Consider the following 14,050-nt stretch of genomic DNA (forward strand, 5'->3'; position numbering starts at 1 on the left):
CAGCCGTGGCCGATAACGTGGGCGCGCCCCCTGGCATGACCCTGGCCTTCATGCATTTCGCACTCCGCGAAATGAGCCAAGTCCAACAACGAACGTCGGGATTCCCACACAGAAACAGGCAGCCCTCATCAGACTGGCTGTTGTTGTTTGACCTCAACGCAGCGCCCTCTTTCTTATTTTCGCACGCTCCTTAGCCTCAATTCACGGCATCAGTTCCTTAATTTCTATTCCGACGACTCCCTTTCCCCTCGGGCCCCCTAACACGCTTTTCACCACCAGGCGTGACGACTCCCGCCCGACGATCCTTGACACGATTGACATGAGCTCGGCCCGAATTGCCCGGTGCCTCGCTCCATACGTCGAAAGCTCCTGGATGTAGCTATTGACACGACCGCACACCACGCACCGCTCAAGTTCAGCCGCGACCGGCATAGGGACAGGGCTGTGCTTGATCACCAACAGGCGCTGTTGCCATACCAAACAGTGCCCAGTGACGATACGTATTTCGACGGGTCCTCACAAGCGATATATATCCACTTCCGCGCTATGCGCGAGAAAATTGTTTGCAAAACAAGATCGACCAAACAGCTCGCCGATATCCCGACAGCGTCGGCGTCGACACCGTCGAGACCTCAGCCGGACGAAGCGAACCGTTGACCTTTCCTGTCCGACACACAGCGTGTCGCCATCCCTTCCTGAGATCGAGCCGATCTCATTTGATCCAAGATGGCTGGGCCACCCAGCATAATATCGTCGCGTATGACGGACATCGCTTCTGACGATGGCATGGACGGCGAGCCCCAGCAGGCCCCGGGGAACCGACGCAGCCATATTGCCTCAGATGCCGCGTCGCGACCGGGGACAGCGAGGACTGGAGCATCCTCACGCGCCCAAAGTCACAGTATGCCTTTACGCCAGGCCTTGACGGCGAAGCGTGGCAGCGTTACCGCCAGCAGCACAGCGGGCTCTTTAGTAGGGCGACCTGGATCCGTCAGCCGGAGCCACGTTCCGTCTCTGACCTCGCACGCTTTCTTCCGACCAATGAGTTCCCAAAAGCTGCAGGCCCAGCGTGGAGCAACTCGTCCGTCCGCTCTCGCCCGCAACAGCCGCGTAGAAGACGATATACATGATGGCGCGCACGCCATGTCCCGTCGCAGCATCACCTCGGACATAACAAACTCCCAAGTGATCGCCCGCCTCGAGCACCCCCAGCCAGCCGACGACGCCTACGCTCGGCCACCGCCATCTAGAGGGACCGAGTTCACAGAACCTGGCACCTACGATCGCATCACGGCGAATACTAGCCCCACATATGGTCACTATCCGACTGGGAGCTTGTCGGAGAGTGTGCGCCCGCTACAGGGAATGCCCAGCGAAGGCCGAGACAATGCTGGTGGCCTCACAGTTCGGGTGGACAAGAACTTCAAGCCGGGCAATGGTCTGCCTACGCCAGTCAGGACTCCCCGGTCGTTTCGCTCGAGTTTCCTACTCCCTGCGAGGAACGACGGCTCACAGAGCGGCGCGAACAGGAGCATGCAAGGTGGCGAGAAGCTCGAGTCCGGGGCTTCATCGCCGCAATTTACCCCGTCGGCTCCTGTTGACCCCAATGCCCAGTCTGGCGCGGACAAGATCGCTGCTGCCATTGGTCGCAACTTCGAGTATTTCGAAGGGAACACCGTCTTCTGCCTTGGCGGTAGGCTGCAGAATACGCGTTCGCAGCCGGTGAACTTAGCCACAGGCTCTCTCGTCGTCGTGCCCTCCATTCTCTTCTTCGCCTTTTGCGCCCCATGGCTCTGGGACAATGTCCACCCCGCGGTGCCTACCATGTTTGCCTATATCTTCTTTCTTTGTGTCTCGTCGTTCATTCATGCGTCTTCATCTGATCCCGGGGTAAGTCCATCTCCGATATTGCTGCCAGTCGCCCCCCTCCTGCTTGTCCTAACATAGTCACGACAACCGCAAAGATTCTCCCGCGCAATCTCCACCAATTTCCCCCTCCCGATGAGAACGAGGACCCCCTACGCCTCGGGCCACCAACCACCGACTGGACGCTCATCCGGTCAGCCGAGACGTCAACGGCCGCGATGGAGGTGCCAACCAAGTACTGCAAGACGTGCAATATCTGGAGGCCGCCCCGTACCCACCACTGCCGCCTGTGCGACAATTGCATAGAAACGGCTGACCACCACTGCGTGTGGCTCAACAACTGCGTTGGACGCCGCAACTATCGATATTTCTTCGCATTCGTCACGTCCACCACGCTGCTCGCCGGCTATCTCATGGGGGCGTCCCTGACCCAGATCCTGGTATACATGGGGAGAGAGGGCGTCTCCTTCGGCCAAGCTATTGATCACTTTAGGGTTCCTTTCGCTCTGGTAATCTACGGCTTCATTGGGTTCCTCTATCCGGCAGCCTTGATGTTGTACCACGTCTTTTTGATGGCGCGTGGCGAGACCACGCGCGAGTTTTTGAACTCGCACAAGTTCATGAAGAAGGACCGCTACCGCGCCTTCACCCAAGGCAGTTGGATCCGGAACTGGATCGTCGTGCTCTGCCGACCAAGGCCCCCAACCTACTATCGCTTCAAGGAAAAGCGTGTAGAGGGTGACCAGCGGTTGGCTGCCCGGAAACGATCCGAGATGGTGGCCGAGTCCAAGGAGGGAATGGAGATGCAAGACGTCAACCCCGCGACGTCTGGCTTCCAAGGGCCAGCTTCCCGCAATTCGGTACCAGCATCATAACAGCCGTGTTTTGACATGTTTATCAAGCTTTCTTGTGACCCCTATTTTGGGTTTTTGGCATATGCACTTATCCTTCACTACCACTGGTCTCTGGTTCCTTCCCCCCAATGGTGGGCGATGGTTGGTGAACTGGTTGATGTTCCAGCACGGCTTCGATACCCCCAGGGGCCTTTCTTCTCCATTTTATCGTCTGAATTCAGACTTGTCCAAATATATACAGATGCGGCACAGGCACAGCAAGACCGCCACCATCCTCTGGCATATTTGGAGGCTGGCAGATCTTGCATTTTGTCCTTTTTTTTCTTCGATATCCCATTATTTAGACTAATGCATAATGCCGAAGCGGGGTCAAGCCCAACCAAATGGGAAAATGCCTTTGCCTGTGTGTGTCTGAGTCTCAGTCTATTTCTGAAAATAGTGAATTTGTATGTGTCACTATTGCAATGGTGCAGCTGAGGTCACTCGAATTGGCATGAACTTTGTAGGCGGGGTCACATTCCGAACATCAACTCAGTTTTGAACACCGACGGGTAGCACTGACAGGTCTCCATGGGCCAACAGACAGAAACGGAACACCACTGATATCGCCCATGCTGCTGCTAAAGAGCTAACGCCTTGTTCATGCCCAGGGTTAGGCTAGAAGTTCCACGTCGACTTTACTGCCATTTTCCCTCGAGGTTCATACAGACCTCCCGTCGGGCAAAAGCGAAGCCCACAGAGATGACGTCGAGCAAATTTCTCCAAAGGAAAGCCAGGATACTCTCGGATCTCGAAGTCCCCGACTCAACCTATACGGATGCGTCCCCCAAGGGATCTGTGGACGAAGGGGTCCGGGAGCTGATTTCCGAGATAAACTGCCATCCGGGCATCGTGACGACCAGCTCATGCGCCGGGCGGGCCAGCGTCTTCCTCGAGGGCCACAAGGTTCTGCCAACGCAGGACGCCCCCGACGGGACGGCGCCCGGGGGTCCTGAAGGCCCTCAACCGTCACAGGTCGCCGGCGAGGTTGGCGGCAAGGGCGGCGGCGGCCACTGGCTATACGTGTCGCATGACCCATTCGATGCTGGTGCGGGCGAGCACCGCTCCTGGGCTTCCCTGTTGTTCGGGGACCCCCACATGGCTGGCCCAACAGGTCCCGTGGCTCCTGGCAATGCTGATGGCTCTGGCCCTAAGAGGCTCATCCATTTCAAGTTCGAACCCATGGTACGTCACAGACATGTCCTACGACTACAGCGCAATCCCTGGGACATATTACGGTACACAGTTGTCGTGCCATATCCCTTCCCAAGCGCTGGGCAAATAATGGTGCTGATATCTTCCCCGCACCAGATCCTGCACGTCCTGACCGCGTCCCCGGAAGATGCCCAGTCGGTCCTGCGCTGCGGGCTGGAGGCTGGGTTCCGAGAGTCGGGGGCCATAAACCTGACGACGGCCCAGGGCCAAGTCACGCCCATGGTGGCCATTCGGTCCATGGGTCTGGGGTTCGAATCCATCATAGGCATGCAGGTCGGGGGAGAGAACAAGTGCATTGTCTCGCCCGAGTACCTGGCGCTGCTCGTCCGCACGGCCGACGAGCGCTTTGCGCAGAACCGCAAGCGGACCGAGCGGTTCCGACAGGCCCTCGCCGCGCTCAGAGGGCCGGCGGGCGAGCAAGCTGGAAGGTCAGTGTGGGAAGATGCGGCCGCGAGGCGGGAGCGCAAGAAGGCCGAGGGCTTGCGGAAGAAGGCCGAGATGACGCAGCAGAGGGAGCGGCAGCAGGCAGAACCAGATGGTGCACCGTCGGACCTGGAGTCGGGGGTGTCGGCATGACCGTGGATAAACAAACATGCACATGCTCTCCAACCTCACGTACGCCAGGCCGCGCGTGAAGGCGCAGTATCGTACATTTTAAAAACAGTCGAGGCTAGCGGGCGCGTTCTCCATGGACGGCAAGCATCATGACACAACCTTTTCGACCCAGCCCTTCTCCAGCTTCCGCACCTCCTCCTTGAACGCCTCCACCTCCTTCCAGCAGTCCAGCGGCCGCCTGTCGTTTTCCCTCAGGCAGCGGACGACCTCGGACCGAGCGCTCTCGAGCGTGTCAGGTAGATTCCGGACCTTCTTCTTCTCGTCCTCCAGCCTTATCCGGAGGGCTGCGGCCTCGCGCGAGAGGGTGTAGCGGCTCGGCCCATCGGCGGCGCCGCCATCCTGGTCCGAGGGCTCCGACAGCTTCTCCTGGGCCTCCCGCAGCGCCGCGGCCTCGGCGGCCTGCAGCTTCCTCAGCTCCTCGGAGACGCGGGCCTGGATCTGAAGCTCCGCGAGCTGCGCCCGGGACGCGTCCGTCTGTTACCGGTTCGAAAGGAGGGTTAGGACGGCGTATGCAAATCGGGGGATTAGGAAGGGGGCATCATGATGGCAGGCGGCAGCCTCACCTCGGTGCTCGACTGCAGCGATTCGAGGACGCCCTGGGAGATACCCGCTGGCTGGGACCTGGTGGATGTGGCATTGGCATGTTTAGCAGCTGGATCAGGTGGTGGTGTCGAGTTGGTGGTGGAACGCACCCTTTCCACACGTGTGGTGACTCCTTTGAAGAATTGGCACCCATTATAGCTTCAAACTTCCTTTCAACGACTGCTGGGCAGGGCGTATATCAAAACAGCTTCTCACGAGCAAGGTAGTCGAGGAGCATGGGCCTCAACGCAGGGTAGGTAGTTGCTCGGTCCCTCGGCACGGCTTTGGATGGAGCTCTGGACGGAATTACCCGGCTCAGTGACGAGCATCTTTTTTGCGTTGCAGGAGCCCTGCGGGCGGTCGCCAAACGGCTAGGGCAATACGTCACACCGCCTGGCAGTAAAAAAAGAATAGGCAACACAACAGGAGGCCCAAACATGGAATCCAATCAAAGCAGCCAGTCTGCCTTTTCCCTTTGATTTCGTTCAGTAGAAAGCAAAACAGCACTGGGGTGCTATGTGATGCACACTTAATCCCATCTACTCTGTGCAACCCCGCTCAGCAGGATAACCACGCCCCGGGAAGATGCAAAAGCCACCTATTATATGGCGCGGAGAAAAGAGAGTAGCCCTTGTTTCACGATCCGCCCAAGATTCCAGTCATGGCATTGGCAAGAGCGCCGCAGACTCGCAGCCGGAATGCATCCTGTGTGGATCGCGTGAAGGAACCAGCCCGGTGAGCTCCGTGTGTCTGGCTGAGATTCTCATGCCTGATGTGGCGCGATGGATGGGCGACGGAAAGGACTGTGGCCGCCGATGGTCTGCAATCGGATACGGAGGCACGGGGGGATGCGATGCGATGCAAAGATGATGTGTTGAGTTCGGGGCCAGTTGAGACCCCTGCACAGCAGATCTTGGCTTCAATCGAAACGAAACGCCTGGCCAGTCGGCTTGCGTGCTTGAGCCACGTCTGCGGCCTCCTGAAATGCGACAAGGGGCCAGCCTGCCCCTCAGCTGGAAAGTCGCCGCCTATCACTTGCATCCTTCGTGCCTGACCTGCCAAAAAGACTCACCTCGGCCCAGTTCCAGAACCATGAACCATGAACCACGAACCACAAACCACGCAGAGGCTGCTCGCTGTCATCCGATTTCCCCAGAATACCCTTCTCCCCTGCTGCCCCTAACCGTTCTGGCCAAAATACGATGCGCCGGCCTGCGCCTGGGCTGCTATGATGACGCTGGGTGGGGAGGGGTAATTGCAGGGGTGATCTGACCGTCCCGCCATCGGGCGGTCCTACTGGCCAGTCGTGAAAAGGCGTAGAGCCAATCCGCCGTTTTGACTGGCTCTCAAGGATGCGCGTGCTTAGCGTTCCTGCGCCACGTCCCGCCACCAGCGACGCGGTCTCAGGGGGCCGTTGTGCCGTCCAAGGCGGACGTCCCCTTCTTGGGGGGTGTTAGCTGGAGGCCGAGATGCCGGTGCCCTCCATTCCAGAGGCCTGCGTCTGACACCTGCATCCGGAGCCAGCCAAAAGAGGCGAGCATGCGCGGAGGACGATGCCGCCCAGTGGGCCCATACGGAGAGGGGCTTTGCTGTCTTCGTGCGAGTGACGAATGCAGAAGGAAGGGCGGATGCGACCCCCTCAAGCCACTCCCGCCCCCCTTGGGCCTCCAAGCAGACGGATATATCTCTGTCCAACAGCTCGGGTCGCACCCGTTTCTGTGGTCAGGTCTCTTGCGTTTTCTTTCCTCTCCATTTGGCCGGCTCCGTGCTCCTTTTTATCAATTTCCCCCCTGTTTTATTCTCTTGGCGGGGACGTTGCTTCAGACTCCTCATATTATCGAGCCGCTGCACTGTGAAGTTTATATTACCATCGCGACGGGCCGGGTACCGCGCGCACACGACTGTCACATCACTCCTTCCTCACCTTGAATTTCTGTTCAACACCTCCGTTCTTTCCTCCCCGTCCTCTCTCTCATTTTCACCTCGTCCAATCGGAGCATCGTCAATCTCTTCCCAGCCATCGGATTGGTCCGCCAAGTGCAAACCGATCTACCTCCTCCCTGCTTGGACTTCCCAGCAGCACCCCCGACCTTTCGGCAGCCGGCCGCTGATCCTCACAAAGCTATCATTTCGCAGCCAAGGAAAACCCTCAAATCCTGGCCAGTCTCCTGACTAGGAAGCGGCTCTTTCGGTGACAGGAATCATCGCAACAGTCACTCACTTCCGACGTGCCTGGTCTGCCTCCCATCTACCTACGCGCCCCTCGCCCCCAGAGGTGACTTGGCGTGACGCCGCATCATTCCACAGCACCCATCGTCGTTTTATTCATTCCAGCTCCACGTGCAGACAACTCGCTCTTTGTCATACATTCGTTACTTCTGCCACTCGGACGTCTCAGCTTCACACCCCACGTGGGGGATATCAACATCCTTCGTCGCCAGAGCCTGAGCCAGAGTCAGCTCCAGCATTCGACTGCACCAGTCCGCCAAGCTCGGCCGCCCTTTTCTCGTTCGGCTTCCTGCTCTTGTCTCTTCTCTCCTTGTCGATCAAAGGCACCTAGTGAACAAAGAAGTAGCTCAATACCTAGATATTGCGGTCTTCCTTGTCACTGTCGGCATCTTTGTTCTCCCATCTCTCGGTGGGCAATCAACAGGCAATCATATTGTTTAGCCATCCGCCTCATTGTTCCGTGCCCGCCTGGTCTCGTACAAGGCCGCCAACTGGACGCCCTTCCACCACCTCTCGTTTGACAGCGGACATCCACAATGATGTTATTGTCCCTTTGACAACCGTCGCCGCCGCAGCAGCCTTCTACTCAAATAGAGACTTCACGACCTCTACACCTTGTTTGATGGTCCCCCCTCAGAATTGCGACTATCAAAGAAGGCACCAATATCAAGCACTGGGAACGAAACGACAGGGGAGGATTCTTCTACGGAACTGATCAAGACCAAAGGAAGAAAAGTGACCTACAAAGGCGACAAGACGAGATGGATATCCAGCCGCGCTGGGCCGTCGCCCTTGGGGTCACGATGCTCCTATCGCCAGCATTCTCGTCGCCGTCATCGTTCCAACAAACCACGCCTTCTCTGAGCCCGCGCGCACCTGAACCTCCCAGCGGCACGACCCCTCCGAAGGCGAACTCGACCATCTCGCCCTACAACACCGGCCTGAACGGCGTGAGTCAGGATGTCAACATGCTCTTCAAGGACACCTTATGGTGGAGCTTGGGTATTGTCTGTCTCATCGTGCTTGCCGTCCGGATTGGCGAGATCGCGTGGTCCAAACTGCGCCAGGTGTCGGCCATGTCAGCTGCCGTCGATCGCCAGAACTACTGGAAGGTGACGCAGTGGAGTTGGATGCCAAGTCTCAAGAAACATCTCATCTACGCGCCTCTCTGGAAAAAGCGCCATAACCGCGAGATCCGACTCTCCTCAGCTTTCAACATGGGCACCCTGCCGTCCAGGCTCCACGCTGTTTTGCTGACGCTGTACCTCTTCAGCAACATAGCGTATATGCTGGTCCTCAACTTTGCCAACGAGAACCGATATTCATTCGCCGCCGAAGTCCGGGGACGGTCCGGAACCCTTGCCGCCGTCAACATGGTCCCGCTCCTTCTTCTCGCCGCCCGTAACAACCCACTGATCGGCCTTTTGCAGATCAGCTTCGACACGTATAACCTCATCCACCGCTGGATCGGCCGCACCGTAGTGATCGAGACTATCATTCACACGGTTGCCTGGCTATACGTGCAACTGGCCGACGGCGGCTGGGAAAGCGTGCAGCATAAGATCCTGCACGACGACTTCATCGCCTCGGGCGCAGTTGGCACGCTCGCGTTCGTGCTTCTGGTTCTTCTCTCTTTTTCCCCTGTCCGGCACGCCTTCTATGAGACCTTCCTCAACGTGCATATCATCCTCGCCTTCGTGGCAGTTGGCTGCACATGGGTCCACTGCGCGACCGCATCGATCCCTGGCGGACTTCCGCAGCTCTCCTGGGTCATTGCCATAATGATTCTTTGGATGGCTGACCGTCTCGCACGCGCAATCCGCACGGCGTACTGCAACGCTTCGAGCCATGGATACACCGAAGCTTTCGTCGAGGCGATGCCCAACGAGGCGTGCCGCGTACGCATGCAGCTCCCGCGCTACGTGGACGTCAAGCCGGGCACCCATGCCTATCTCCGGTTCGCGAGCATCAACCCCTGGGAGAACCACCCGTTCTCCATTGCCTGGGTTGAACACACGCCCATCAAGGAAGTTCTCCCTACAGTGGAGAAGGGAGAGCAGCTGGTGCTTAAGAAGGACCTTCGGACAACGGTCTCGTTCGTCATCGGGGCACATACCGGCTTCACGCGCAAACTGTATAACAGAACTTTGGAGCATGGAACGCGGCCCCTCTCGCTACGCGCCACATTTGAGGGTCCGTATGCCGGCCACCATTCTCTCGACAGCTTCGGCCACGTCATCCTTTTTGCGGGCGCCACCGGCATCACTCACCAGCTTAGCTACCTGCAACACCTGATGGATGGGTACAACAATGGGACGGTTGCTACGCGCAAGATCGTGCTCGTCTGGATCGTGCGCGAGTACGAGGCCATGGAGTGGGTGCGTCCGTGGATGCAAACCATCATGGGCCTCCCGAACAGGAAACAAATACTCCAGATCAGGCTATTTGTCACGCGGCCCAAGAACCCGCGAGAGATCATGTCGCCATCCACCAGCGTCGGTCTTTTCCCCGGCCGTCCCGACATTTACACCCTCATCGAAAAGGAGGTTTCGGAGCAGGTCGGAGCTATGTGTGTCTCTGTGTGTGGCCCAGGATCACTGTCGGATGATGTGCGGGCCGCCGCGCGCTCGATGCAGGATTCGGGACACTCTGTCACCTTCTGGGAGGAATCATTCACGTGGTGACGGTACGTGGTGCAGCGGTTGATAATAGGGGAGTTGGGCAGTTTGTTTACTTCATGTGTATATATTTATCTCTCTGGACTTGTTATGACTAATTCTATCGGTAAATCGCTATCGCCGTTTTTGAATGTGGTGATCGGATCAGGACGGTTGACCTTCTAGAGGACTCACCAGGACTACAGCTCCTGTTCAAGGGCGGCTACCCTCGGCAAACAGTTCGTTCGATATGCACTGGTGGGATATGCGGTCTCATTGCGAACTACGGTCCATTTTCAGCAATGCAATTGGGGCATGTGTCCAGTCGTTTCTCGCCGACGTCGGTGATGAGCCAGCTGTCAAACCATGCATCAAATCGAGTGTGAGCGCATCGCGTCGCGAACAGCCCCGCAGAGCGACGGACCGATGCAGGCAAAGCGAACCCATGAGAGAAAATAGGGAAAAAAGTTAGTCATGGATGTTATTTACAGGGCGCATACCTTGTAACGCGCGCGGTGACTCAGTGGTTTTTCCTTCCTCAATATATGCCGACCGAAACCCTCACTAACCGTGAACCAAAATTTGGTGAACAGCCAAAGTTCTTTCTCGCGAGTCTTCAGCTCGACGCAAACCGACTCTCTACTATCCTGCCCCCTCCTTCGCGGCGCAATTCCAGGTGGCCTACAGAGCCGCCTTACCTGCAAGGTACGCATGGCCTCAGATTTGCCGGTCTCCCCCCCATCGTGCCGTCCTTGGTGGGGACAGACGACCTGATGATGATGCTGCAACACCTAGTCCCTCCCGTTGAGATGAGATACCCAGCCGTTCGGCCTACCTTGTGCCATTCGTATCCCTGTCCATACTAATAACGTCCTTATCTCTCGACTTCTAGCTCTCTCCAACATCAGCGCGGCACCGAAAGAGTGTTTGAAGAAAATCTGAGGACCAATTGCAATTGGCCCAGTTTGGGTTCGCTCCTGGCTACCAGTTGACTGTCACGGCCCCTTGCGCGCACCAACACCCCCACGACAAGCGAGTGTGCCCCTCTTTCTCTAACGCCGCCCCCGTCAAATTTCGTCATACCTGGGGAAGGGCTTGTCGACACAATAAAATAAAACCACAAAGTCTGTTTACTGCAGTCAACCACCGCAATAATGCCCATGTAAGTTAAGCCGAGTCAAGCAAGTCTGGCGACGCGCCGCAGACCTGCCGTTATACGCCCTTCGGAAGCTAGCTAGTAGTTTGTGCAAACTACGCGTTCGACACGAACTCACAAAGCCACTCGCGTGCCTCTTTGCAGGCTCAAGGACCCTTCCAAAAAGTACCAGCCGTTTCCCCCTGTCCACCTCCCGGACCGCCAATGGCCATCCAAGACGGTCGACAAGGCCCCCCGATGGCTATCAACAGATCTCCGTGATGGAAACCAGAGTCTGGTTGACCCGATGGTGCGCAGCACTCCTACCCACCTGCTTATAGATTCGGCGGTAACGAGGAGGGAGCTGACATGGCAGTTGGAGCTAGTCCGGGGATGAAAAATGGACCTATTTCAAGATGCTGTGCGAGCTGGGCTACAAGGAGATTGAGGTCTCGTTCCCGTCGGCGTCGCAGACGGACTTTGACTTCACAAGGCGACTGATCGAGACGCCCGGCACGGTTCCCGACGATGTCTGGCTACAGGTGCTTTCGCCGTGTCGTGAAGACCTCATCCGGCGCACCGTCGAGTCGGTCAAGGGCGCGAAGAAGGCTATCATTCACATATACCTGGCCACAAGCGAATGCTTCCGTCGCATAGTCTTTGGCTTTACCGAGGAGGAGAGCCTCGAGCTGGCCACCCGGTGCGCCCGCTTGGTCCGCTCCCTGACCAAAGACGACCCGGCCCAGAAGGATACCGAGTGGGCGTTCGAGTTCAGCCCCGAGACCTTCTCCGATACGGGCCTGGACTTTGCCGTCAAGATCTGCGAGGCCGTCAAGGCTGCCTGGGAGCCGACGGCAGAGAACCCCATCATCTTCAACCTGCCCGCTACGGTCGAGATGTCGACGCCCAACGTATACGCCGACCAGATCGAGTACTTCTGCCGCAACATATCTGAGCGGGAGAAGGTTAGCGTCTCGCTGCACCCGCACAACGACCGCGGCTGCGCCGTCGCCGCTGCTGAGCTTGCTCAGATGGCCGGTGCCGACCGCGTTGAGGGCTGCCTGTTTGGCAACGGCGAGCGGACCGGCAACGTCGACCTGGTCACTCTGGCCCTGAACCTGTATACCCAGGGGATCAATCCCAATATCGACTTCTCGGACCTAAACCGCGTAATCGGTGTTGTCGAGGTGTGCAATAAGATCCCAGTGCACCCGCGCGCGCCCTACGGAGGCTCCCTGGTTGTCTGCGCCTTCAGCGGCTCCCACCAGGATGCCATCAAGAAGGGCTTCCAGCTACGGGAGCAGACTGGGGCGGAGTACAACGACTACTGGCAGGTGCCATACCTCCCCTTGGATCCCAAGGATATCGGGCGCGACTACCATGCCGTCATCCGGGTCAACTCTCAGAGCGGCAAGGGCGGCGCGGCCTGGATCATCCAGCAGCACCTGCATCTGGATCTGCCCCGCGGACTCCAAGTGCAGTTCAGCAAGGTGGTGCAGAAGATGGCCGACGAGCTGGGCAGGGAGCTGCTGCCAGTCGAGATCACGGAGCTCTTCCAGAAGACGTACTCGCTGCGCGAGAACCCCCGCTTCTCCATCGTGGACTACTCCATCAACCCAGATCGGTCGACGAGCCCCGCCCCTCCGGCGCCTGGTAAAACACAAGACACCAAGAACCTCATGCGCGTGTTCGAAGGCGTCATCGCGCTCGAAGGCAAGGAGTACAAGCTGCGCGGCAGGGGCAACGGCCCCATCTCGAGTTTGGCCAACGCGCTCCGGTCAGTGGGCGTCGACCTCGACGTCAGCGATTACAAGGAACACGCCGTCGGCAAGGGCCGAGACGTCAAGGCCGCCACCTACATCGAGTGCACGGCTTCGGGGATGTCACAGAAGATATGGGGCGTGGGTCTGCATGAGGACGTGGTACAAAGCTCCCTGATCGCGCTCCTGAGCGCTGCCAGCAACGTAAGTCCTGGAAATAAATCATTGCCAAGCATGACGAAATACGCTGACCTCGTATCATCTGTGAACTAGTTCGTTGGAAGCCGGCCTGGGAGCCCGATAGTGGCCCGCCCGACACCACAAAGGTCTCTCAGTCAAGAGCTGGACCTGAACGACAGGAATAGCCTGAAGCCTGGTGCGCACAACGGAACTGCTCGCAAGCCAGACCTGATTCAGGCCCTGGAGGCACAAGCGGATGAAATGTGAAACACTGTCGTTTGGGCAGGTCGAGGAGGACACGGACTTCATTTATTGGTATCAAACGGTTGGTGATTGTTTGAGCCTAGTGGTCCATGTGGGAGAAAAGCATTGCAAATGGGGACACGGTCAGAAACAAAAACCAAAAGAGCTTTTTCAAAAGGGGGCCCAGAACAAAAGGGAAAGAAAAGTAAAAGGAGATGCCTGTCTATTTGGATCCATGGATGGGGCAACTAGCTAGTGTGTTGTTTGTTGGATGAGTGGATCTAGCTAGTAGCTAAGTAGGTAGATAGACATCTTCCTAGGTAGGTACTTATATGGTCATATGAAAAAAAAAAAATCACAAAGGACCTACGTAAAGATTAGGTTGCCTTGCTGGTGACGACGAGTTGAGCCCTGTCAGGCTGGGAGGGCAAGACAAGACTGCAGGGAAGGAGTTGGTAGGGTTCGGACCAATGGGAATATCGCAGCTCAAGGATGAGAAGTCAAACGCAGACTGGCAGGGATCTTTGGCAGTCACAAACAGGCAGAAGTGCGTTCCTCGAGGAACAAAGAAGGCAACACTGTCGGTGTGGCTGTGCGTGTGGATTTGGAAGTCCAGGGGCGTCTCCTCCTCTATCGTAGGAGCCCAAAGATCCGCGAGCTGTCGTCTTATTTTTT

At 57.5% G+C, this 14,050-nt stretch overlaps 5 protein-coding genes across 5 annotated transcripts; 4 read left to right on the top strand and 1 right to left on the bottom strand.

The window, feature by feature from the left end:
* Positions 1-48: 48 nt before the first annotated feature.
* On the top strand, positions 49-3,135 carry GGTG_08261 (palmitoyltransferase ERF2). The gene is made up of 2 exons (XM_009226100.1): positions 49-1,890; positions 1,965-3,135. The coding sequence occupies exons 1-2, from the start codon at positions 727-729 to the stop codon at positions 2,739-2,741; spliced, it is 1,941 nt and encodes a 646-aa protein (XP_009224364.1). The 5' UTR covers positions 49-726; the 3' UTR covers positions 2,742-3,135.
* Positions 3,136-3,204: 69 nt separating this feature from the next.
* GGTG_08262 (tRNA wybutosine-synthesizing protein 3) lies at positions 3,205-4,768 on the top strand. Its single transcript, XM_009226101.1, has 2 exons — positions 3,205-3,944; positions 4,071-4,768. Exons 1-2 carry the CDS (start codon positions 3,363-3,365, stop codon positions 4,548-4,550), a joined length of 1,062 nt encoding a protein of 353 aa, XP_009224365.1. The 5' UTR covers positions 3,205-3,362; the 3' UTR covers positions 4,551-4,768.
* On the bottom strand, positions 4,520-5,731 carry GGTG_08263 (hypothetical protein). The gene is made up of 3 exons (XM_009226102.1): positions 5,282-5,731; positions 5,153-5,210; positions 4,520-5,063 (listed from the first exon to the last, which is right to left on the bottom strand). Exons 1-3 carry the CDS (start codon positions 5,323-5,325, stop codon positions 4,677-4,679), a joined length of 489 nt encoding a protein of 162 aa, XP_009224366.1. The 5' UTR covers positions 5,326-5,731; the 3' UTR covers positions 4,520-4,676.
* Positions 5,732-6,887: 1,156 nt separating this feature from the next.
* On the top strand, positions 6,888-10,248 carry GGTG_08264 (FreB protein). The gene has a single exon (XM_009226103.1). The coding sequence runs from the start codon at positions 8,162-8,164 to the stop codon at positions 10,082-10,084; it is 1,923 nt and encodes a 640-aa protein (XP_009224367.1). The 5' UTR covers positions 6,888-8,161; the 3' UTR covers positions 10,085-10,248.
* Positions 10,249-10,616: 368 nt separating this feature from the next.
* On the top strand, positions 10,617-13,824 carry GGTG_08265 (2-isopropylmalate synthase). Its single transcript, XM_009226104.1, has 5 exons — positions 10,617-10,762; positions 10,950-11,219; positions 11,358-11,502; positions 11,579-13,156; positions 13,226-13,824. Exons 2-5 carry the CDS (start codon positions 11,212-11,214, stop codon positions 13,397-13,399), a joined length of 1,905 nt encoding a protein of 634 aa, XP_009224368.1. The 5' UTR covers positions 10,617-10,762; positions 10,950-11,211; the 3' UTR covers positions 13,400-13,824.
* The last annotated feature ends 226 nt before the right edge of the window (positions 13,825-14,050 follow it).

This window comes from Gaeumannomyces tritici (assembly GCF_000145635.1).
Source record: "Gaeumannomyces tritici R3-111a-1 unplaced genomic scaffold supercont2.4, whole genome shotgun sequence".
NCBI lineage: Eukaryota > Fungi > Ascomycota > Sordariomycetes > Magnaporthales > Magnaporthaceae > Gaeumannomyces > Gaeumannomyces tritici.

Bases quoted from the DNA above. Each gene is read 5' to 3' on its own strand.
- GGTG_08263 (XM_009226102.1), bottom strand. From the start codon at position 5,325: ATGGGTGCCAATTCTTCAAAGGAGTCACCACACGTGTGGAAAGG. The intron at 5,211-5,281 runs GTGCGTTCCACC...CACATCCACCAG, and splicing joins TCACCACACGTGTGGAAAGG to GTCCCAGCCAGCGGGTATCT. The intron at 5,064-5,152 runs GTGAGGCTGCCG...AACCGGTAACAG, and splicing joins CGCTGCAGTCGAGCACCGAG to ACGGACGCGTCCCGGGCGCA.
- GGTG_08261 (XM_009226100.1), top strand. From the start codon at position 727: ATGGCTGGGCCACCCAGCATAATATCGTCGCGTATGACGGACATCGCT. The intron at 1,891-1,964 runs GTAAGTCCATCT...ACAACCGCAAAG, and splicing joins CGTCTTCATCTGATCCCGGG to ATTCTCCCGCGCAATCTCCA.
- GGTG_08262 (XM_009226101.1), top strand. From the start codon at position 3,363: ATGCCCAGGGTTAGGCTAGAAGTTCCACGTCGACTTTACTGCCATTTT. The intron at 3,945-4,070 runs GTACGTCACAGA...TCCCCGCACCAG, and splicing joins ATTTCAAGTTCGAACCCATG to ATCCTGCACGTCCTGACCGC.
- GGTG_08264 (XM_009226103.1), top strand. From the start codon at position 8,162: ATGGATATCCAGCCGCGCTGGGCCGTCGCCCTTGGGGTCACGATGCTC.
- GGTG_08265 (XM_009226104.1), top strand. The intron at 11,503-11,578 runs GTGCGCAGCACT...AGTTGGAGCTAG, and splicing joins AGAGTCTGGTTGACCCGATG to TCCGGGGATGAAAAATGGAC. The intron at 13,157-13,225 runs GTAAGTCCTGGA...TCTGTGAACTAG, and splicing joins TCCTGAGCGCTGCCAGCAAC to TTCGTTGGAAGCCGGCCTGG.